The sequence below is a fragment of the Lithobates pipiens genome, unplaced genomic scaffold (genome assembly GCF_037356315.1).
Source record: "Lithobates pipiens isolate NorthernLeopardFrog02 unplaced genomic scaffold, aLitPip1_a1.2 Scaffold_28, whole genome shotgun sequence".
Taxonomy (NCBI): Eukaryota; Metazoa; Chordata; class Amphibia; order Anura; family Ranidae; genus Lithobates; species Lithobates pipiens.
In genome coordinates, this window is record NW_027507789.1 from 196,057,558 (window position 1) to 196,081,043 (window position 23,486).

The 23,486-nt window shown below is 43.4% G+C and overlaps 1 protein-coding gene across 1 annotated transcript in view; it reads left to right on the plus strand.

Moving 5' to 3' along the window:
• The window catches only part of ZNF831 (zinc finger protein 831), a 329,907-nt gene that overhangs the window by 133,841 nt on the left and 172,580 nt on the right, over window positions 1–23,486 (plus strand). The window contains exon 4 of the mRNA XM_077458434.1: window positions 8,339–8,442. Coding sequence (XP_077314560.1) covers window positions 8,339–8,442 — 104 coding nt within the window. The remainder of the gene's footprint in view (window positions 1–8,338; window positions 8,443–23,486) is intronic.

The following is a 23,486-nucleotide window of genomic DNA, read 5'->3' on the forward strand; positions in this document are numbered from 1 at the left end:
GTATAAGGTATTTACTGGCAGAAAAAATAAAGTTTTACTATGCAAAGTTAAAACAAGGGCAGAAGATTTCATAGATGGAAAGTTTAGAAAATGACTGAAGTTCCACTTTCACTGGCAGTGGTCATGCAAAGCTGTACCCAAACTACATTTATATAGTTTTCTTCACACAAGCTTTATTTGGGTGGTACTTGATCAAATAAACCAACCAGATTTTTTATTTTTTATTATATAAATGAAAAAAAATACAAAAAAAATAATAAAAATTATATATATATATATATACACTCACATTTTAAATAGAAAGGTAGTTGCGCACTGCTAATCAATAAACTAACACTAAAAAGAAACTACTGTAAAAGTGAATGAATGCTGCTGCTGTCACCTAAGTGTCCCCACAAAAAAAGAAGATAATAAAGTGAACGTGACAGCGCTGCATATATAGTAAGCTCAAAATATTAAATATAAAAATCAACACAGGAAAAATAATAATCAATGAAAAACATCCATATATGAGTACAGATGAACAGTGCTCAATGAATATTTTCCATATATATGTGTGACAATTCTTTTGCTAAAAAGCAAGTAAAACGAAAAAAGTATTTTTCCACGTGCTCCACTGCTCTACCAACAACAGTGCTCCCACCACCGTGTGCAATGCTCGCTCACCTCACTGCAAGACCCGGCAGGGGGTCAAACACATTTTTGCACACAGTGCACCTCTCCTATGTAGAATGCTCCACATTGGTCCTGGGTATTTCCTTATGGTCCTTCTAGATCAGGGGTGCCCAACCAGTGGCCCAGGGGCCACATGTGGCCCGCGGAGCCCTCTGATGTGGCCCACGACCTCTTGCTCTGGGATGGTGGTTTAATGAGCCCAGATTGCAGGTTGCTGACCTACCACCCCAGAGCATCAATGTTGTGAATGAAGCCGGCGGTAGAGAAAGCAAGAAGCTGCAGAGCAGAGCCGCATAAGCTGATGCTTCCTGTATAGCTCCAGCTCCTGTCACAATCGATACCAAATGCACTCTGCCTGGGACAGCAAAAGCCAGGGAAAACTGAATGGAAGACTGATATTAAAGGTGTGTTTTTACTGAAATCAGTGTATATATGGGCATATCTGTTCTTCAGTGGTTACTAAGCTGCTGTTAAACTAATCCTGCACTGAGCCATAGACTTCCGGTATTACCTGCGGGTTTGGTGCGCTTTCAGAAAGTGCACCACACCTGCAGGATATAATAGAAGTCTATGGCAAAGTGCAGCTAACCTGCAGGAAAGCCACAGGTGCACATGGCGCATCAGTGTGAAAGCAGCCTTAGGACCCAATGGAATCCTCCATTCACCTCTATGTCCATTTACTCCTGCTTACCTTGAATCTGATACGCTAAAAAACAAAAACAAAAAAATAAAAAACAGAAGGGGAACTGTCCTCTTCCATCAGATTGAATTGAAGGGCCCATAGAGTAGCATGGGCTGTGTCCATATCTGCATATGCAGTGTAGATACAGACCTGTCATCTGCCCATTACACAGTCGCTTTGATGGCCCTCGCTCTTCAAAAGGTTGGGCACCCCTGTTCTAGATAGATAAAGCTCCACAGCAAATGGAATGACCTCTCAGTGAGCTGGTTCATCTTAGGCTCCTCAGTGTTTTCCGGTAAAGTTCCACAGCGGCATATAAAAACAGAAATGCTTCCAATAGTGCAGTACCAAGGGGATTAAAAACAGAACCTTACCACCCCAGATAATATTCAACTCATTTATTTAAGAATTTAAAAACATTGATATAAAATCCATCAGGTGTATCTCACTTGTTGCGACAGGTTCCACCACCAGGCTCCACCTCTACTAGTTACGCCAACCCCCACGTGGCTTCATCTGGAGGAAATAACATATATATATAATATAAATATATTTTTTATTCTCTACAATAAAATATATCCAATAAAAAAAGAAAAAAAAATGTTTTTCAATATAGGCCAAAATGTATTCTACATATTTTTTGTAAACAAAAATCCCAATAAGTATATATTAATTGGTTTGCGTGCTACAAATTATGGTGTATATACACTGGATTTTTTATTTTATTTTTTATACTAGTTATGGTGGTGATCAGCAACTTATAGCATGACTGTGATAGTACGGCAGGCAATCTGACACTGACATCACCAGTGACACTAATACAGTGATAAGTTAACAGTACATCACGGTTTTTTCAGGGAAACAAAAACCGGTACATCCCCCCTGTCAGGACAGAGCTCTGTGATGTTTACAATCACAGGGCTCTGTTCTGGCATCTGCTTTGCCAAACAGAGGGTCCCGGTCATCAATCATTGGCCAGGACCCTCCTGATTGGCTTGACCTTACACCAGGAGAGCTGGATCACATTTCAGATACGTGATCCAGCGCAGAGAGGCTGCTTTGTTGCCGTACTTTTAAAGAGGAAGTAAAGGCTATTTAAAAAAAAAAAAATGCACGAAAAAGGCATAATGAGCTAGTATGCATAGCATACTAGCTCATTATGAATAACTTACCTGAGAACGAAGCCCCCGAAGCGGTCCTCCGCCTTCATCTTCGCCGCTGCCATGTATCCCGGAGTGACTTCCGGGTCTCGCTGCTCCGGCGCTGTGATTCGCCGGAGCCACGATGACGTCACTACTGCGCATGCGCACGGGAGCCGACACAATTGGCATATCGCCGTGATCTGCGGCCTGCTCAGTGCGCCTGCGAGCCGCTGTCTATGGCGCATGCGCCGTAGACAGCGGTGCCTGTCTTTCTTGTAAATATCTCCTAAACCGTATAGGTTTAGGAGATATTTCTTGGACCTACAGGTAAGCCTTAATCTAGGCTTACCTGTAGGTCAAAATGGTTTGTAAAGGTGTACAACCACTTTAAGTGAGGCAGTCGGCAAGCGGTTAAATAATACCCACCCATCTGTTTCTGGTACCTTGTCATGATATATATACAATTTGATCTAGTTAAGGTAAATGTATAATTTCTTTAGTTCAGCTAAATAGACCAGCTAAAAGTTAAACACCAGCTAAATCAACTAACAGCTGTTCTTCTACTGAAAAATACCAAAATACAGAGAAAGAGAATGATTAAACCTTTTACTGTATACTGTATAGATGCATTTTAAACTAAGGAATGGTACTTAAAGTGGAATTTCACTCTCTCAATCAACATTGACTATTTTAATCCATATGCTACTAGCAAGAAATTCTAGGGGGGGGGGGGGGGTTCAAAGTGATATCTTAGCAAAACAAAGCAGGGAGACATATTCTATGAACATTAAAACTGTATTAAATAGTTTGGGTTTGTGGTGCTCAGATGCAGTGTAGTTCTGATTTTAACAACTTGAGTACTAGTCTGTATATACCCCTTCATTACCAGGTAATTTTTCCGTTTTTGGCGCTATTTATAATTCAAAAAGGATTTTAAAATTATTTTGCAATCATTTTAACTAAAGTGACACTAAACTCTGGTTTAAAAGAAAAACATTGCCAAAAGTACTTTCTATTGCTCTCAGCCTCCTCCATATCTCCAAATTAGTTTTTTTGGTTGCTGTAATTCATTGTTCTGTTAGAAGGTGGTTATGTGTGGTTCTCCATTGTCCCATCGTGAGACCCCATACAAACTATTACATTTTTTCTGCAGATTTTTTTCTTTCAGATTTACCAAAACCATATAATATGAGGTCAAACCTTAGGAGTTTCAATTTGTATGCAATCAGGCAGGCCCTTGCACTACATGGTTTTAGTAAATCTGAAGACAAAAATCTGGAAAAAATCTGATAGTGTGTATGGGGCCTAAGTAGGAATGGAGCCATCCTTGCTTGGTAGTTCTCCAGACTATGGGATTTGTAATGTTCATTGAGCAGTGCATGTGACCACAATTAACCTGTGCTACTCATTTCAAACAAACAGAAGTGAGGAGGAAAGGAGAGATTTGTTAACTTGTGAAAGCAATTTGGTCTCATGCACACTGGACATTTTTGCAGATGCTTCTAGAGGCATGAAGATTTTTTTTTCTTGTCTATAAACTCCCCTTCATGTTAGCCTACAGCAGTGTTTCTCAATCAAGGCACCCTTTAAAATTATGGACCATCTCAAGGCACCCCCTTCTAAAATGTAAAACAAATTCTACTAGCTTTACATATTACATCAACATCCATACACGTAGGACATCCATTAGAGATGACTTATTCTTCCAAATCCATTACACTTTTGCACACTGGTACTGACTAGTATTCCAATGTTTCTCTTCTCCCTCAGTTTTTCTTCATTGCTCTGCTAATGTGGCCCCAGAGCTGATAGAGAGTGGCAGGGGAGGGTCATTGGATGTTAGGATGCCGGCGGCTAGATGGGCATAATGGTGCACAATGAAAACCTGTGGCTTTGTATAAATAAAAATTAGGCTTCATCAATCTTCTGGCTTGTATACAATTTTGGGGTAAATTTTAGGCATTGCAAATGCCAAGGCACCCCTGAAGAAACCTCAAAGCACCCTGGTTGAAAAAGGTTGGCCTACAGTATGTGTCAATCCAAGAATTAAACTTTGACAAAAAAACCTGGAAGCTGATTGGTATCTATGCAGGTATAGTAAATCAACCCAGGGCCGTTTTTAAGACAGGGCAAAAGGGCGGCTGCCCTGGGCCCTGTCAATGTTGTGGGGCCCAAAGCAGCTGTCTCATACTTGCCAACTATCCTGGTTTAAATTCCCTCGTCCCTTGAGGTTTTAGTCCCGTACTGTGTCCCAATATCTCAGTGTGAAGTGCTGCCACTAAAGCTGCCCAGCTCTACCCTATTGTTGTGTACAGATGACTCACATGCAGACCCTGTGTTTACATGTATATTAATGGAATTCATATGTAAATATCGGCGGCTGGCGGCATTGATATGTATATTATGCCCCCCTGAGATCATATTCACAGTAATCTCTAGCAACCAATCAACAAGCAGAAATCATGTGCTGTAACCTCTAGCAACTAATCAGTGCGCCGTTGTGTGTGCTGTACCTTTGACAACCAGTCAATGAGCGGTAATGATACACTGTAACCTCTGGCAACCAATCGCAATAGCTGCCTGATCTGATTCAGTAAACAGATTTTGAGCCTAGCTGATTTTTTATTGTATGTCTCAGAGCAGGTGGAGAGCAAAACTGCATGGGGGGGGGGGGGGGCAAGAAAAGTTTTGCCCAGGGTCCAATCAATATTAAAGACGGCCCTGAATCAACCCCGTAGGCTTCGAGCAGCGTTTAGTGACAAGGGCTTTTAGAGGCAAGAATAGAAAAAAACACTGCCAGTGCATCCAGGAGCAGCAGAGTTTCGGCAGAAAAAATGATTGATGCTACTAAACGTATCTAAATGCTAGGCAAATTTAGCGCTTATTATTCTGGCCAAATGAAATGAATTACTGCCTAAGCTTTTGATGCCTGTAAACTCACCTAAATGTTTGTAAAAGCTTTAGACACTTTTACAAGCTTTTTTTTCTGCCAAAATGCTGCTGTCAGGAGAAAAGGCTTCTAGGAGAGTTTGTAAATCATCCTGTGTGTCCTAACAAGGAGACAAAAAAACACAGTAAGAAATTATTGAATGGAAAATAGGTTGCAGGGCCTTTAAGTAGTAGATGTATATGGATGAATTTTGGAGAATAAGGATATAGTTTAGCGTATGATCCCTTCCCTCAGTTCAGTTATAGGTGGATATAGCGGTGTATACTGCGTTCAGAGCACGCAGACAGCACGCATAATCTCCTAACACTGACTGAAAGCTCTATTTAAAACGAGCAAGATAGTTAGCTATATAGGTGGATATAGCAGTGTATACTGCGTTCACAGCACACAGACAGCACGCATAATCTCCTAACACTGACTGAAAGCTCTATTTAAAACGAGCAAGATAGTTAGCTATATAGGTGGATATAGCAGTGTATACTGCGTTCACAGCATGCAGACAGCACGCATAATCTCCTAACACTGACTGAAAGCTCTATTTAAAACGAGCAACATAGTTAGCTATATAGGTGGATATAGCGGTGTATACTGCGTTCAGAGCACGCAGACAGCACTCACAATCTCCTAACACTGACTGAAAGCTCTATTATAAAAGATAGATATATCGCTAGCTATATAGGGGAATATAGCGGTGTATACTGCGGTCAGGGCACGCAGACAACAACCACTACAGAAGAGCAAGAACGAAAAATCGGCCGATAACGATCGGTGTATACTGTGTTGAAGGTACACAGAACACCCACTAACTGCTACAGACGCCAACACACTACACAAGGCCACCGCGCTGGCGGCCTTATATAGTGTGGGGCGTGTACTACACAGCCTGAGCTATGATTGGCCACAGGCATCCTTCCTGTGGCCAATCATGGCTCTCCTCGCTGCCGGCGCTGTGATTGGCCAAGCATGTGGGGTCACAGTGCATGCTTGGCCAATCATGAGCCAGCAATGCACTGCGCCTTCGCAGTGCATTGTGGGCCATGAGCGCCACACGAATTTGGCGCGAACGGCCCATAACGTTCGGAACTCGCTGAACGGGCGAACAGCCGATGTTCGAGTCGAACGTATGTTCGACTCGAACACGAAGCTCATCCCTACTAAGTACTAACTGATGTTCACCAGAGCTCCTGATGCGTGTTAGTACCAGGTCACGGTCCTCAGGATTGCCCCACCAGGAGGTGGGCAAGCTGGGGTCCAGTAGCAGATATAGCAAGTAAGGTTTAAACAAAAGCATAGTCAGTAAACAAGCCAAAGGTAGGTAAGAAGTGGTCGCAGGTTGGGATCAAACTGAAGCATAGTCAAGGAACAAGCCAAGGGTCAGTAACAAGTGGTAGTAAAGATACGGACGGCAGCAGGAAAGACAAAAGCAAGATCCTGGCTGGAGACAGCACAATATTCTGGTAAATAGGAAGTGTAGAGAAGACATGGCTTAAATCAAGGAATTGTCCGGAAAACTATCCAGCATTCCAGGTGGCTAAGCAAGAGGAGACATTGTCTAACACAGCAGAGGTTCTGGGTTCAAATCCAGGCTTGGACAACTGTTTAGAAAAGGCACTCCAGAAATTTGAGTCCATCTACCTGCCACTTTTCCGCAATAGTAAGGTAACCAGCTTATACATTACATAAGCAGTTATTACCTTCAGTAAAAACTACATGTTAATATGATCAATAGCTCTGGAAAGTTAAAATTAAATATAACTCTTGGCTCTGTCCCTTTCCAGTCCACCCCATTGATCAGTTAGACTTCCTTCGCATTAAAGAACCACTAGGGATGCTTCTAAAACAGTGCTAATATAGACTATTACAGGAAAAGTCGAGCTGTGCACATAACTTCTGACGCCTCTCTAGACCAATTGATGGCTTTGACATATGGATTTCATTGAAAGTGAGATCTGCCTATGCATTTTTGGCTCTGTTTTATGACAGGTTTACTCAAAGTATTTAATTTACTATCGTGGTAGGAAAAAAAAAATAGGGAGTTGCAGAATTGGGTTTAACACACTCAAATAATTTTCAACATCTCATTACTGTGACAATAAAACCTCTGTACTGAGGCCATAGGAAGCATATCTATTTCCTGTGCAATATACAGTGTATTATCATGACAGCATTAGGATGTCGTATTGTGGTGTGACATGCTTATCTGCAAATGCACCTTTATGAAGCGCCTCATAAAATGAAGTGACACCAAACCCCTCTACATTCTTAGCTCCCTACAGCTGCCTTGGTAACATGCAAACTATTTATGGAGTGAAGGAGTATAGGGCCAAATCTTAAAGCTGGTAGATATAAAAGATGCAAATTAATGCTGCTGTGTATTAAAAAATAAATCATTAAAATATATTGTTTTAAATGTAACTGCATTCGGCTCATTATCTGCCTCTTGCAATTCCCTGTCCAGCAACACCCAGACTGGAAGAAAAAGGGGCAGCACTAGTAGCCAGTTTAGGTGTGCTACATGCAAATGTGCTGTCATGGAACAAGCTGACAGGTGGAGAAATCAGAGTGAGCAGAGGGATGACCTTACCAGTCTGGCAGTTGCTCGTTCAGGCTGGGGGCAGGAAGATGGCACCATTATACTCCTAAGCTATAACAGAAAATGATGGTCTTTTCCTGGCTGTACTGTGGCAAAGCTATGTAAGTCTTAGCACTGAATGTACAGGAATGCAAATTCTTTGGGAAGTTACTTTATATATATTTTATCTATGTATTTAGAGATTTGCCTATAATTCAGCTTTAATGATACTGGATAGGACATAAACATCAGAACTTGAAGCAGGGATAATAAAAATCAACGCAGTATCTTATATATCATATTATACATCCTTACAGGACTGTTCTGAAGGAATAAAAGAATTGGGTGCAAACAAGTTCCAACAATCAGCCAAGAGATCAAGCAGGATGGGAGCGCGGACAAAATCAAGGCACATGAAGAGGTACACCGCCAGCTGCTTAAATGCATTTTTTGGCCCTTTAACTTATAACCAGTACTTAAAGTAGTTGGGAACATACCATTTAATAGACCCTTTCTTATACAATTTTAACTATGCAGGCACCGTATCTGCTTTTGCTTAGTTTCTTAACCTATTTACAAGGTTTATTGTGACAATGCAACCCTCTGATAGTAGGAGCGGGGTTACACTACACTGTACAGACATACAGTGTGCCTGTATTCTCTAGCCTGTTTAGCCCAAGACAAAATGCAGGCTGTGTTTGATCAGGGGTGTGTTCAAGGAAAAGACTGCAATCCGTCGGGAGTGTGATGGCTGAATAAACTATCCAATACAGTCATGCTGTGTGTCTGCACATTGTCCTGTATCCATGAATCTCCAGAATCGTCACAGGTTTCCAGGAAGTGAATGTGTCAGGATCTTCACAAAGTAATGTTGTGTACACACGACTGGACTTTCCGGCAGACTAGGTCCGACGGTCTTCCCGATGGACTTTTCAGAGGAGTTCCGACGGATTTCTGAACAAATGGACTTGGCCACACATGAACGGACTAAGTCAGTTCGAAAGTCCATTCGTTTTGAACGTGATGACGTAAGACAGGACTAAAAAAGGAAGTTCAATAGCCAGTAGCCAATAGCTTCCCTTGCATCGTATTTGGTCCATCGGACTAGCATACAGACGAACGGTTTTCCCGATAAGAATTGAGTCTGTCTGACAGATTTGAAACATGTACTATTTCTAGGTCCGTCGGATTTTTAAAATGAAAAACGATCGGATTAGCCCACACACGATCGGATTGTCCGACGGACTGATTCCATCGGACCTAGTTTGCCGGTCATGTGTACGCGGCATTAGTTTGCAAACTCTATTCATATTATTAAAAGTAGGCTAGAAATAACTGACATCAGGGGCGTAACTAGAAATCACAGGGCCCCATAGCAAAATGTTGTATGGGGCCCCCCTGCAAACAGCCCCCCCCCCCCACAAAATGACAGTGACCAGTAAATTCATTCATCAGTGACCAGTAAATTAATTTATCAGTGACAGTGACCAGTAAATTCATTCATCAATGACAGTGACCAGTAAATTCATTCATCAATGACCGTGACCAGTAAATTCATTCATCAGTGACCAGTAAATTCATTTATCAGTGACCGTGACCAGTAAAATCATTCGACCGTGACCAGTAAATTCATTCATCAGTGACTGACCAGTAAATTCATTTATCAGTGACCGTGACCAGTAAAATCATTCGACCGTGACCAGTAAATTCATTCATTAGTGACTGACCAGTAAATTCATTCATCAGTGACCATGACCAGTAAATTCATTCATCAGTGACCAGCAAATTCATTTATCAGTGACAGTGACCAGTAAATTCATTCATCAATGACAGTGACCAGTAAATTCATTCATCAATGACCGTGACCAGTAAATTCATTCATCAGTGACCAGTAAATTCATTTATCAGTGACCGTGACCAGTAAAATCATTCGACCGTGACCAGTAAATTCATTCATCAGTGACTGACCAGTAAATTCATTTATCAGTGACCGTGACCAGTAAATTCATTCATTAGTGACTGACCAGTAAATTCATTCATCAGTGACCATGACCAGTAAATTCATTCATCAGTGACCAGTAAATTCATTTATCAGTGACAGTGACCAGTAAATTCATTCATCAATGACAGTGACCAGTAAATTCATTCATCAATGACCGTGACCAGTAAATTCATTCATCAGTGACCAGTAAATTCATTTATCAGTGACTGTGACCAGTAAAATCATTCGACCGTGACCAGTAAATTCATTCATCAGTGACTGACCAGTAAATTCATTTATCAGTGACCGTGACCAGTAAATTCATTCATCAGTGACTGACCAGTAAATTCATTCATCAGTGACCATGACCAGTAAATTCATTCATCAGTGACTGACCAGTAAATTCATTCATCAGTGACTGACCAGTAAATTCATTCATCAGTGACCAGTAAAATCATTTGACCGTGACCAGGAAATTCATTCATCAATGACCGTGACCAGTAAATCCATTCATCAGTGACCAGTAAATTCATTTATCAGTGACAGTGACCAATAAATTCATTCATCAGTGACAGTGACCAGTAAATTCATTTATCAGTGACAGTGGCCAGTAAATTCATTCATCAATGACAGTGACCAGTAAATTCATTCATCAATGACCGTGACCAGGAAATTAATTCATCAGTGACCAGTAAATTAATTTATCAGTGACCGTGACCAGTAAATTAATTCATCAGTGACCAGTAAATTCATTTATCAGTGACCGTGACCAGTAAAATCATTTGACCGTGACCAGTAAATTCATTCATCAGTGACTGACCAGTAAATTCATTTATCAGTGACCGTGACCAGTAAATTCATTCATTAGTGACTGACCAGTAAATTCATTCATTAGTGACTGACCAGTAAATTCATACATCAGTGACCATGACCAGTAAATTCATTCATCAGTGACCATGACCAGTAAATTCATTCATCAGTGACCATGACCAGTAAATTCATTCATCAGTGACCATGACCAGTAAATTCATTCATCAGTGACCGTGACCAGTAAATTCATCCATCAGTGACCGTGACCAGGAAATTCATTCATCAGTGACCATGACCAGTAAATTCATTCATCAGTGACCATGACCAGTAAATTCATTCATCAGTGACCGTGACCAGGAAATTCATCCATCAGTGACCGTGACCAGGAAATTCATTCATCAGTGACCATGACCAGTAAATTCATTCATCAGTGACCATGACCAGTAAATTCATTCATCAGTGACCATGACCAGTAAATTCATTCATCAGTGACCGTGACCAGGAAATTCATCCATCAGTGACCGTGACCAGGAAATTCATTCATCAGTGACCATGACCAGTAAATTCATTCATCAGTGACCGTGACCAGGAAATTCATTCCACAGTGACCGTGACCAGGAAATTCATCCATCAGTGACCGTGACCAGGAAATTCATTTATCAGTGACCGTGACCAGTAAATTCATTCATCAGTGACCGTGACCAGTAAATTCATTCATCAGTGACCATGACCAAGAAATTAATTCATCAATGACCGTGACCAGGAAATTCATTCATCAGTGACCGTGACCAGGAAATTCATTCATCAGTGACAGTGACCAGGGCAGGACATTAATACAAAAATTACTGTGACCAGTGCAGGACATTTACCCCCTCCCCCCCCGCCATGCTGCATATTAGAAAAAGCAGTCAAACTCACAGACAGTTCAGAATGCAGTCTGGCCCCATCACTGCATCAGCTTAATTTAGCTTGTACGGTACCTCTGGAACTGTAGTCTGCAAATTCTGCAATCAAGTGAGGGCATTGACTGGTTCCTCCTCGGCGGTGCTGCCTGGCTCCTCTTGTATACAGGCTGCAGTAGCTCAGCAGTAGCTCAGCATAGCATAGCTCAGTAGCTCCGCCCATCGAGCCTCCGGCCGAGTGACGCCACAACGCTAGGACGGGGCTGACGCCGGTGTTCTAGGCAGGACAGAAGCTTGCCAATGCCGAGCCCCGGACTACTCGGCAGCGGGCTCTGGCTGAGGGCCCCATTCGGCAGCGGTCCCCACTAGGCTGCGGGCCCCATAGTGACTGCGGGCCCCATAGCGACCGCGTGGGTTGCTATGGCGGTAATTCCTCCACTGACTGACATACAACGTGAAACTGAATTTCTGATTTAAAATTTTCACTATCCCAAGCGGTACATTCTGGGTTAATAGAAAAAAAAATTACTGTCACTGTAATCATATCACTAAAATCAATTCTTACATTTCTATGCTAGCCAAGATAATACTTGGGCCTCTCCTTCTCTCTCGCTACACCTCTTACCTGGACCAGCTCATAACCTCTCATGTTTTTCAATAACACCTCTATGTCAAGCACACAAGATCTACCTCTCCACTCCCCAGCTCACTCCCTCAATCTCCTCACGTATCACAAATTTACTGAGCAACATGCAGTATTAATATGGGTGTCACATTATTTCCTCAAACTCAATCGGTCTAAAGCTGAGCCTGTAATATTTCCTCCTCCCTGATCACCCCCCTCATGACTTTACACCTAACACCCTGGCGTGTGTGGAGGGACCAATAATTGTGCTATTGATCTCAATGGTAATCTCCTTCCAGCCCCACATCCAATCACTGGCTAAATCTTGCCACCTTAACCTCGGTAACATTTCATGGATTCACATCTTCTTAACTACACAACAAAACAACTTATTCACTCCCTGATTATCTTCCGACATGACTACTGCATATCCCTTCTTGCTGGCCTACTTCTACACAGGCTGTCCTCCCTTCAGTCTATCATGAATGCTGCTGCTAGACTTATGCACCTTACTAACCGATCCATGGTAGCTGCTCCTCTCTGCCAATCCCCTACAAAGCCATCCATAACACCGCCCACAGCTACATCACCAGCCTTATCTTGAGATATCGCCCAAATCATCCACTCAGCTCCTCCCAAGACATCTTGTTCTTTAGCTCCCTCACCATCTCCTCCCATGTTCACCTTCAGGACTTCTCCAGATACTCTCCCATCCTCTGGAGATCCCTACCCCAGTATTTATGGTTAGCTCATACCCTGTCCACCTTCAGTCTATTCTTAAAAATGAATTTATTCAGGGAAGCCTACCCCGCCTCTACCTAGAAACTGTACTTTGGCCACCTCCTCCCCTGCAGCTATTACATTTTGTAGCACCTCCATCTCCCTTTAGATTGTAAGCTCCATGAGTAGGGCACTCCTAGTCTTCTGTATTGAACTGTGTTGTAATTGTAGTTGGAACTATATACATCCTGTATAATACTATTAATAATGTGAACAAAAGAAATGCAATATATTCTTCCATGTTTGCTAAACCAAGGTAGATGAAGGAATTTGCAGCTTTTTAAAATCCAAACATTGACTGCATCTGATTGGATGCAGTCATTCTATGGTTAACAATTTTCCAACCAGGGAACTTTCTCTAATGGACCAAGATAGCAGTATAAGACATGGGTAGACATGAGTTTTAACCTTTGCCCACTTTATCCAAAGCAGAAAAAATCTTTTTTAGCTTGACATACACTTTAATTTCACAAATTATAGATCTTAATATGTACAAGTAATAATTCAGTAATGAGGTTTTAGAATAGGAAATAAAGGTCAATCTCTCTAACAAATCTCTGGGTAGGAGTGAAAACCAGACTTTTCCTAACCACTTAAGGACCAGGCCTCTTTTTCAGACTCAGTGTTTACATGTTTAAAACAGTTTTTTTTGCTAGAAAATTACTTAGAACCCCCAAACATTTGATATTGTTTTTTTGTAACACCCTAGAGAATAAAATGGCGGTCATTGCAATACTTTTTTTCACACCGTATTTGCGCAGCGGTCTTACAAGTGCACTTTTTTTTAAAAAAAATCACTTTTTGGAATAAAAAAAATAAGACAACAGTAAAATTAGCCCAATTTTTTTTTATATTGTGAAAGATAATGTTACGCCGAGTAAATTGATACCCAACATGTCACGCTTTAAAATTGCGCCCGCTCGTGGAATGGCGTCAAACTTTTAGCCTCAAAATCTCCATAAGCGACATTTAAAAAATTCTACAGGTTGCATTTTTTGCAGTACAGAGGAGGCTAGAATTATTGCTCTCGTTCTACCGATTACGGCGATACCTGACATGTGTGGTTTGACTACCATTTTCATATGTGGGCGCTACTCATGTATGCGCTCGCTTCTGCGCGCGAGCTCGTCGGGACGGGGTATTTTTAAAAACCTTTTTTTTATTTTTTCTTATTTATTTTAATTGATTTTATTTATTTTTACACTGCTTTAAAAAAAAAAAAAAATTGATCACTTTTATTCCTATTACAAGGAATGTAAACATCCCTTGTAATAGAAAAAAGCATGACAGGTCCTCTTAAATATGAGATCTGGCATCAAAAAGTCCTCAGATCTCACATTTGAACTTAAATGCAATAAAAAAAAAAAAGTCATTTCAAAAAATAAAATTGAAAAAATGTGCCTTTAAGAGGTATGGGTGGAAGTGACGTTTTGACGTTGCTTCCGCCCTCCTATGGTATAGAGACGAGTGAGGGCCATCTTAGCCTCACTCGTCTCCATACCCAGCCATCGATAGGACCCGATCGCCTCCGCCGCTACCGACGGCTCCGGTAAGCAGCGGAGGGCGCGGGAGAGCGGCGGGAGGGAGGGTGGCACCTCTCCCACCGCCGATAGTAGTGATCTTGCGGCGAACCCGCCGCAAAGACCACCATTATCGCACACACGACCGGCGCTTGAAGAGATGGATATCTCAGTTGTGGCAGCAGCTGCTGCCGTTACCGAGATATGCCTCTTCAAAAAATGGACGTACATCGGCGTGCGCTGGTCGTAAAGTGGTTAATCAGTCTAATGATTTAGGTATGTAGCACTATCCTCAAAGGAGCTGCTGGTTAGATTTGGGCTTAGATTTGAGATAAAGACCAAGAGAAACTCTCCCTGCAAACTCAAAGACTTGACTCAGGAACAGTTCGCCAGCAGAAAGAGTTAAATCTTTCCCCTATGCATCCACAGTAGTAATAAAATAAACGGCAGTCTTTGTCCGGTCTGCAAATCACAATTTTGTCTCCATAAATGTGCCTACCATAACTCCAATGCTGTAGACATCCGACAAACCGTTCATACAACTCCAGTGAAAAAGCCTTTTTGCGAAGCGGCTTTGGTACTTTTAAGTAGTTCCAAACATCGTCCTCATACCATGCCTCACGGTTCTCCTCAATAATGTCCATAATATCCCTTGGGACATAGGGGAATTCCAACCCCATACTCTGTTGCCACCCGCTTATTTCAAAGTCTCTGAGACCAGGATCGGTCTCGTCATAATCAGGCAATTATTTTTTTTTTCATATCACAGAATGGCTTAATAACTTAAAAGCCTTTTAAAGAAAAGTTCAAAAGCACTCACAGCAACCTAGGCTCAAAATGACAATCATCTCCTTCGTCGGAGCCAGAACTAGTCCCTGAACTTTGTGAGGACTCCCCTGTGGGCCGACAGTTTCCAGTGGTAACACCCGCAGTTTTCCGGTGCTTGTTCACGTATACTTTTTTCCAGATATTCAGCCTGGGGAGGCATGGGGACGGTCTGCTTCTGCGACGACGGGGAGCACTGGATTGTTCTCCCTCTTTACAAATGAGTACCTCCGCAGCAGTACCTCCGCAGCAGTACTCAGCAGCACTCACAGCTGGGGTCGTGTCCATGACCTCCGGGGTAGTCTCCTGAACTTCGAGGGGGGGCAACATCACTTCTTACAGTGCAGGCTTCAATGGATGATGCTGGGGCATAAACAGTCGACTCCTGGGTTGCTATGCCTGCGACCCAGTTCATGTGGTAGGCCCGAGGCAATTCGGTGGGCTGCTCCACTTTAAAGGCATACTCTCCACACCACCTGCATCTTGCAAACGGCCAGTGGTTGGCAATCAGGCTGTCACACTTCCCGCATAACATGCCAAGGCCCTCAATATCTCCTGTGGTATAGTGGAATAGTTTGGCGCTGCTAAAGGCCCTAGGGTTTTCGGAAGACATCCGGGCATGGACAATGCCATAATGGACTCTCGCCTCACTGAGGTATGCCTGGACAACTACCCTACTATAGTTATGTTTAAAGGAAAGACAATGTTAATATTGAACTGTTCTGCCACATTTCTTCAGTAAAAGTTACATTAACTGCTATGAGCCTAGTCTGAAGTAACTCAAAGGGGTGCGTGTGGGTCCTGGCATATAAAAACAACCATAAAGCACAGAGAGGTATGAAGTAACAATCCTACAAAACACCAACTCAGCAAGACAAGGAGGAAGCGTGAAGTTGCTATAGGTAGCCAAGTAGAAGAACACGCTACAATCAACCTGTTAGGCATGGTACCTGGTAAGGTAATGAGTCCTCTGGTAGTGAGGGGGTCGATAACCTGGCTCCTTCTTGAGCGGTCGGTTTCCAGTAGCAACTTGGTCCGAACCCACATTATGGAGATCTGTGGCCTGGTCACGAGGTAGGGAAGTAAGGAGTTAGTGAGCATGCACGAGGTTCGCGCTATGTGCTCGGCGAGACCCAATTCTGTTACTGGAAGTCTGGTGGAGTGGGTGCAGGCTCAGCACGTCCCTCCTAATGCAACATACATCAGTTACGGTGTGTAGTTTGTTTAGCTTGCGTCTATCTAGAAAGGTTAATTTGTGGTATAAGCAAGGAAACTGAGACCTGTGTAGTGTGTAAATGTGCTTTTACTGAATAAAAATGCTATACATACAAAACTATTACAATATTGGGAATGTATATAAAAACTGGCAGATATCAATAGCAAGATGCCTAGCAAATAAGCAGAAACTATGGTCTGTAACAGTAGAAATACGCTTGAAAGTTAATTAACTCTGGTTACTGTGTGTTCGTGAACTCCGTTGACAACTAGGACGCAGGCTTCTTCTACCTTCTTCAGGTACCTTCTTCTTGGCTGATTACAGATTGTCCTTATTTTGGTCTTAAGGCATGATGCAAGTCTTCTGGTCTTACAGACTGTCCTGGGTTCTAATGCATGATGAAGTCCCGCCAAATTATGCCTGGCAACCTTTATATAGCTCAGGTTGCTTTCCATTACAACCGACTAACAGTCATTCTTTCAGTTTGAGAGACCCTCTCTTACCAGTTTACTGTAGCTATAGAGACAATAGCCTATTCAAACTGTCAATCAAATACAACAATGGCATCTACATTCCCATTGTATCCAACAGCATTTGTTTGAAAAGTTCTGTGTCTGAATGCTGTTCCAGTCTTATAAAAAAAATCATATTTTACATCAAAAGGCAACACATTCCGCCCTTGATTTTTTTTTCTGTCATTGAGAAGGTGTTTCAGTCTTTGGCTAAAAGTTCATTAAAAAGTCAATTTTAAAGTTCTTTAGAAACAAGTCCAGGCTTGTAATACATCAAATGCCTTGCAGTCCTCCATCATTCTGTCCATGTAACCACTTTACTCTGGTCTACATATGGATCAAATCAGAGACAGCCTGTGGAGTGGAAAACAGAGCGGATTATCTGTTCCTTCTAATAATACATAAACAGTAGATCCCGGATTCGATTTTCCTACTCCTCCTGAGTACAGCGATACCACATGTGTGAGACTTTTACACAGCCTGGCCACATAGAGAGGCCCAAAATGCAGGGAGCATACCTATTACACTTTTGTGAGGCATTCTAGTGGCATGGATGGGAACTGATGTGGCATGGATGAGCATGAATGGGGATGGATGAGCTGTGGATGGATGAGCTGTGGATGGGGATGGCTGAGTATGGATGGGATGAATGAGCATGGATGAGTATGGCTGAGCACAGCTGGGTATGGCCAGGAACAGCTGGGATGGCTGGGTATGGCTGAGTATGGATGGGATGGCTGGGTACGGCTGGGTGCGGATGGGATGGTTGGGTATGGCTGGGTACGGCTGAGTATGGTTGGGTATGGATGGGATGGCTGGGTATTGCTGAGTATGGATGGGGGTGGATGGGATGGCTGAGCATGGATGGATGGTTGAGTATTGCTGAGTATGGATGGATGAGTATTGCTAAGTATGGATGGATGGCTGAGCATGGATGGAAGGATGAGTATTGCTGAGTATGGATGGATGGATGAGCATGGATGAGTATTGCTGAGTATGGATGAGCATGGATGAGTATTGCTGAGTATGGATGGATGAGTATTGCTAAGTATGGATGGATGGATGAGCAAGGATGAGTATTGCTGAGTATGGATGGATGGATGAGTATTGGATGAATATTGCCGAGTATGGATAGCAATACTCACCCATCTATCCATACTTGGCAATACTCATCCATCCATCCATACTCAGCAATACTCATCCATGCTCAGCCATCCAACCATACTCAGCAATACTCATCCATCCATCCAGTATTGCCGAGGATGGATGACTGAGCACGGATGGATGAGTATTGCTGAGTATGGATGGATGGCTGAGCATGGATGAATATTGCTGAGTAGAGATGGCTGGGTATGGATGGATGGCTGGCTGGCTGAGCATGGATGGATGGATGGCTGAGTATGGATGGATGGCTAGGCTCAGTATGGATGGATGGCTGACTGAATGGCTGGAATGGGCACAGGGCAGCGCTGTGGGCATTACACATCCAGCCCAGAGACACTGCAGCAGCATCTGATCTCTCCTCTCTCTGTACCGATCTGTACAGAGAGGGAGAGAGGAACCGGACTGTCAGCAGCCATTTACCGTGATCCATGATGCTGGATGCTGAGGACCCAGCAGTCACGGATGTTCCCGGGTGCGTGCCCCAGGGGGCGTGCGGGAGCAAGATTCTGGGAGGACATCCCAGAGTTATCGAGCCGTGCTGTAGCCGTTGCTATAGTGTGGTTGTTAAAGTGGAAGTAAACCCGCTGCCATTTTTTTTATTTTTTTAGACCTGCAAGGGAAAAGGTATAATGAGCTAGTATGCACCACATACTAGCTCATTAGGAAATACTTACCTTAGAAGGAGGCCCTGACATCTCACCTGATCCACGCCGCGGGAGCTGACATGTTCCCTCTGCGTGTCTTCCGGGTATTGTGGCTTCGACCCTGTGAGTGGCCGGAGCCACGATATCATCACTCCCGTGCATGTGCGCGGGAGATTTCTTTCCGGCAGGGCCCGGCGTCTGCCAGGCTTTCAGCCGAAAAAAATCCCCTGTGCGCATGTGACATGGGAAGAAGGATCCTCCTGAAGAGTCATCACTACAGCTTTCAACGTAGGTGCCACTTTGTTTAGACCTTTGTAATCCACAGTCATTATTTTTTTTATTTATTTTTTTTGTTTTTATTTAGCATAGCAAAATGTTACAGCACGAACATCAGGTAGGTGGAATACATCTATATCAGTACATTCAGAGTGCTTCATTCTACTGTATCATCCTTAGTACTCTGTTGATAAACATTCAAAAATTTACGCTTTTTTTTTTAAATAATGTCACAGTAGACATCAAACATAGAGAAAGAACCTCAGACACTTCAATCCTCAGCAGAATCTTTAGGTAGAAGAGGTGGCCCATACCCTCCCCTTTCCTGAGGAAGAAGTCTCCCCTACCTCTTCCCTACTTCAGTGTAAGCCCTTGTACACACGGTCGGACATTCCGACGGAAAATGTCCGATCGGACCGTGTTGTCGGCTAATCCGACCGTGTCTGGGCTCCATCAGACTGTTTCCGTCGGAATATCCGACCGACAAAGTTTTAGAGCTGGGCTATAAAATTTTCCGACAACATGATCCGATCGGACTTTGTCCGATCGTTTGTAGAGAATTCCGAACGGACAAAGTGCCACGCATGCTCAGATCAAATTCCTAGACCAAAGCTATTGGCTACTAGCCTGAACGTATTCCCGTCGTAACTAAATTACGTCATCACGTTACGAACAATCAGATTTTCCGACAACTTTGTCCGACTGTGTGTATGCAACACCAGTTTCGGACAAAATCCGTCAGACAAAATCCGACAGATTTTGTTGTCGGAATGTCTGACTGTGTGTACAAGGGCTAATAATTGTTGAAACTCAGATCAGAGATATTGCGATAAAGTGCAACCCCCCCCCCCCCCCCCACCATTCAGTCTCGATTTTTCCAGTGTAGTGTACACATACTCAATCCACAGTCATTCTATATGTCCCATCAGGTTTCTTTACTGGGAACACCGGAGACGAGAAAGGACTTACAGCAGGTCTAAGGAACCCTATTCTCAACAGTTCTTGAATAGTCTCCCCAATTTCTTTGTGGCCACCAGGAAGTCTGTACTGCTTGAGACAGACTAGCTTGTCTGGTGGAGGAATGTCAACCGGGGTCCATTTTGCATGACCTCTAACCACAGCCTTCACCTCCCTAACCAGATACGCTTTATCATGATAGCTGAATGTGAATGTACCCTGTTCATTCTGAATAGACTGACCTTGAAGTACATCCATCCCAAGAATATTTTTGGGTAACTCTGATATCAAAACATTTGTCCAAAATCCTGGTCCCTTGCCAATAGCCAATTCTAGCCGTGACCTAACTGCTGGTGTGGTTTGCCCCCCCAAACCAATTCTCCTTTGTGATGGGAAGGATTTCCTTGCGAAAGTGTAACTTCAGCTCTAGTATCCACTAAAGCCATCAGATGTGTAGGAGAAGATGACTTCCTCTACAATACAGTGACAGGTGCATATGGGTGTCGGTCTCATACTGTCACTGCCCTCACTGCTATTATAGGAGACCCACCTTCCCTTCATAAAGGACAAGGAACCGCCCATTCCCCTTTTTGAACCTCTCTAACTCCTCCCCAGGATAGGATTTGGGTTTGGGTTCATGTTCAGTTTTGGGAATTGGTGTGGGGCTAACAGGAGGGATCTGTTCTGTTTTCTCTAAGTCTAGGCTGATGTTATCTTCACTAGGAGTAGTGTTTCTAACCCTGATAATTTTCCCCATTAAATGTTTCCACCTCTTCAGCATTTCTGCCATAGAAATCCCATCTATCTCATCTTTAGGTACTCCTGCATTTGTTTCCTAGGGATAACTAACCTGGCTTTCTCTTCACCTCCTGTCTTCTCTACCCATTCCCTTTCTTCTCTGTTATTTTCTGCTTGTATTCTTCCTGTCTGGCCTTGACCTTATCTACTGCTCTGACAGGTTTTGTTTTAGACTCCTCTAGCTCCCCCAACTGGCTAAAGAGGGTAGTGGCTTCATAAATCTTGCTGTTTAATCCCAGGCCTCCCAGCAAGGACAATAAAGAAGCCCTGAGATTAAATGGCGCAGACTTCATCAGCTTAGAGTGCAGAGCAGATGTAAAGGGTTCCATATCTGGACCCATCCATTCTGGAAACATATTTAATCATCTGGTTATACAACCCATCTCATGTAACCTGGAAATACCCTCTCCTATTGATCTCCAGGAGGTATTTTTCAGGTCGGTAGGACTAGCACATACTTGGACTGTTCCATCTCTCACAAGGTCTAACAGTAAAAATTCACACTAAATTCTCTGGCTTTTTGCATTGCCTGACACAGTTGTTGATCATGGGTTAACACTCCCATAGCCAACTGCTTCCTTACCTGACAAAACAAAACTGTCCACCCCTTCATCCCAGAAGCATAGGAGCCAACTCAATAGGGGCACCCCAGACCTTTGTTTATATTGTTTTGCCAGCTCGTGTTTGTGTAAACTCCCATACTTCTTCAAATTCCACATCTCTGAGGTTGTGATAATGCACCTCCCCATCTGCCATATCCTCTCTATCATGTTGCCTTTTCCTATGCTTAGTAATGGGGGGTCTGGCACACTTTTTCTTTCCCATTGGATAATCATCATTAGAAACATCAAACTCTAGCTCCTTATCCTCACTATCATTTGAGGAGAGCACATCCTCACAATCCCAGTTTTTGAATGTGATAATGGCACCTACCCTGGATTTACTAACAGGTTTACGCCCCTTCCTTTTCCTTAAGGCATTAATTGATTTGGTCATGAGGGCTGCACACCACTCTTGCAAATCATCAGCCCGACCAACAGTTGAACGAACAAACTCTGAAGTAACTGCTAGCTGGTCTTTTAATAGCTTAACTTCTGCCTCTGCCTTCTCCCTTCTCTGTGATTCAGTATAGATAGCATTAAGAAAGAACCAGCCCACTGTGGACACTGTCCGCTTCTCTTTTTTACTTAAATCCAAGCCCTTAAGGCTAAAATCTACAAAATGATCTGAGATTTTATCACCCCAAGTCATATTCAAGGGAGAAGCAAACTTTACAAATTCTTTAGCAAGATGCTCCCACTCATTGTCTCTGGCCCAAATAGGTAAGCTGCATACTCCCCTCTGGGCACCAGAACCATCTGCAGCCTTGCTTTTCCTAAACAGCTTACACAGCATTTTTACCTAGCACAAGCTACACAACGCACCGCAAAAAAGCAGGTCTGCCTCAGTTGAACTTTTGCACAATCCTGGCACGAGCCCCCAATTGTTTAGCTTGCCTCTATCTAGCAAAGTTAATTTGTGGTATAAGCATGGAAATTGAGACCTGTGCAGTGTGTAAATGTGCTTTTACTGAACAAAAATGCTGTACATACAAAACTATTTGTCAGGGGTTCAGGCCATCCAGGCGCCTCAGCCGTGTCCCTGCGCGCATGCGTGGTGGAACAACGCTCCAGCGCATGCGCATTCACGGTCCGGCACTCAGGTACACGCACATGTGCACTGGCGCACGTTTAGCATCCCCCTGGCGGCCTATAAAAGCTGCTCTAGTGCACACATCAATTGCTGGTTTGTGTTCAGCTCCTGTTACCTGAAAACCTGTTTGTGCATCTGATTGTTCTTTGATGCTGCTGCTTATCTCCTGGACTTGACCCTCGGCTTTGTTATATGGACTCCACTTCTCTCCAGTGTTTGACCCTCTGCCTGTGACCTGGACTTGCCTCTTGTCTCCTGCCCTGACCCACGTCTGTGCACATTGGCGCACGTTTAGCCTCCCCCTGGAGGCCTATAAAAGCTGCTCTGGCTCACACATCAACTGCTGGTTTGTCTTCATCTCTTGTTACCTGAAAACCTGTTTGTGCATCTGATTACCCGTTGTGAAATGGATTGTTCTTTGACGCTGCTGCTTATCGCCTAGACTTGACCCTCGGCTTTGTTATACGGACTCCGCTTCTCTCCAGTGTTTAACCCTCTGCCTGTGACCCGGACTTGCCTCTTGTCTCCTGCCCTGACCCACGGCCTGTGACCCGGACTTGCTTGTTTCTCCCTAAGACACCTTACCTGAGCCTGTGCCTGTATCTAGGACTGTCAGTGTTTGACACCCAGCCGGGCTCTACAGCTACCAGCCAGTTGCTACACAAGGTGTCCATCTCTACCAGACCTTCACGCAAGGCTTCCCCTGCCACCAGGGTTGCCTGTGCCTCTTTGTGCCATTTGCTGTATCACCTCCAAGGGGCGA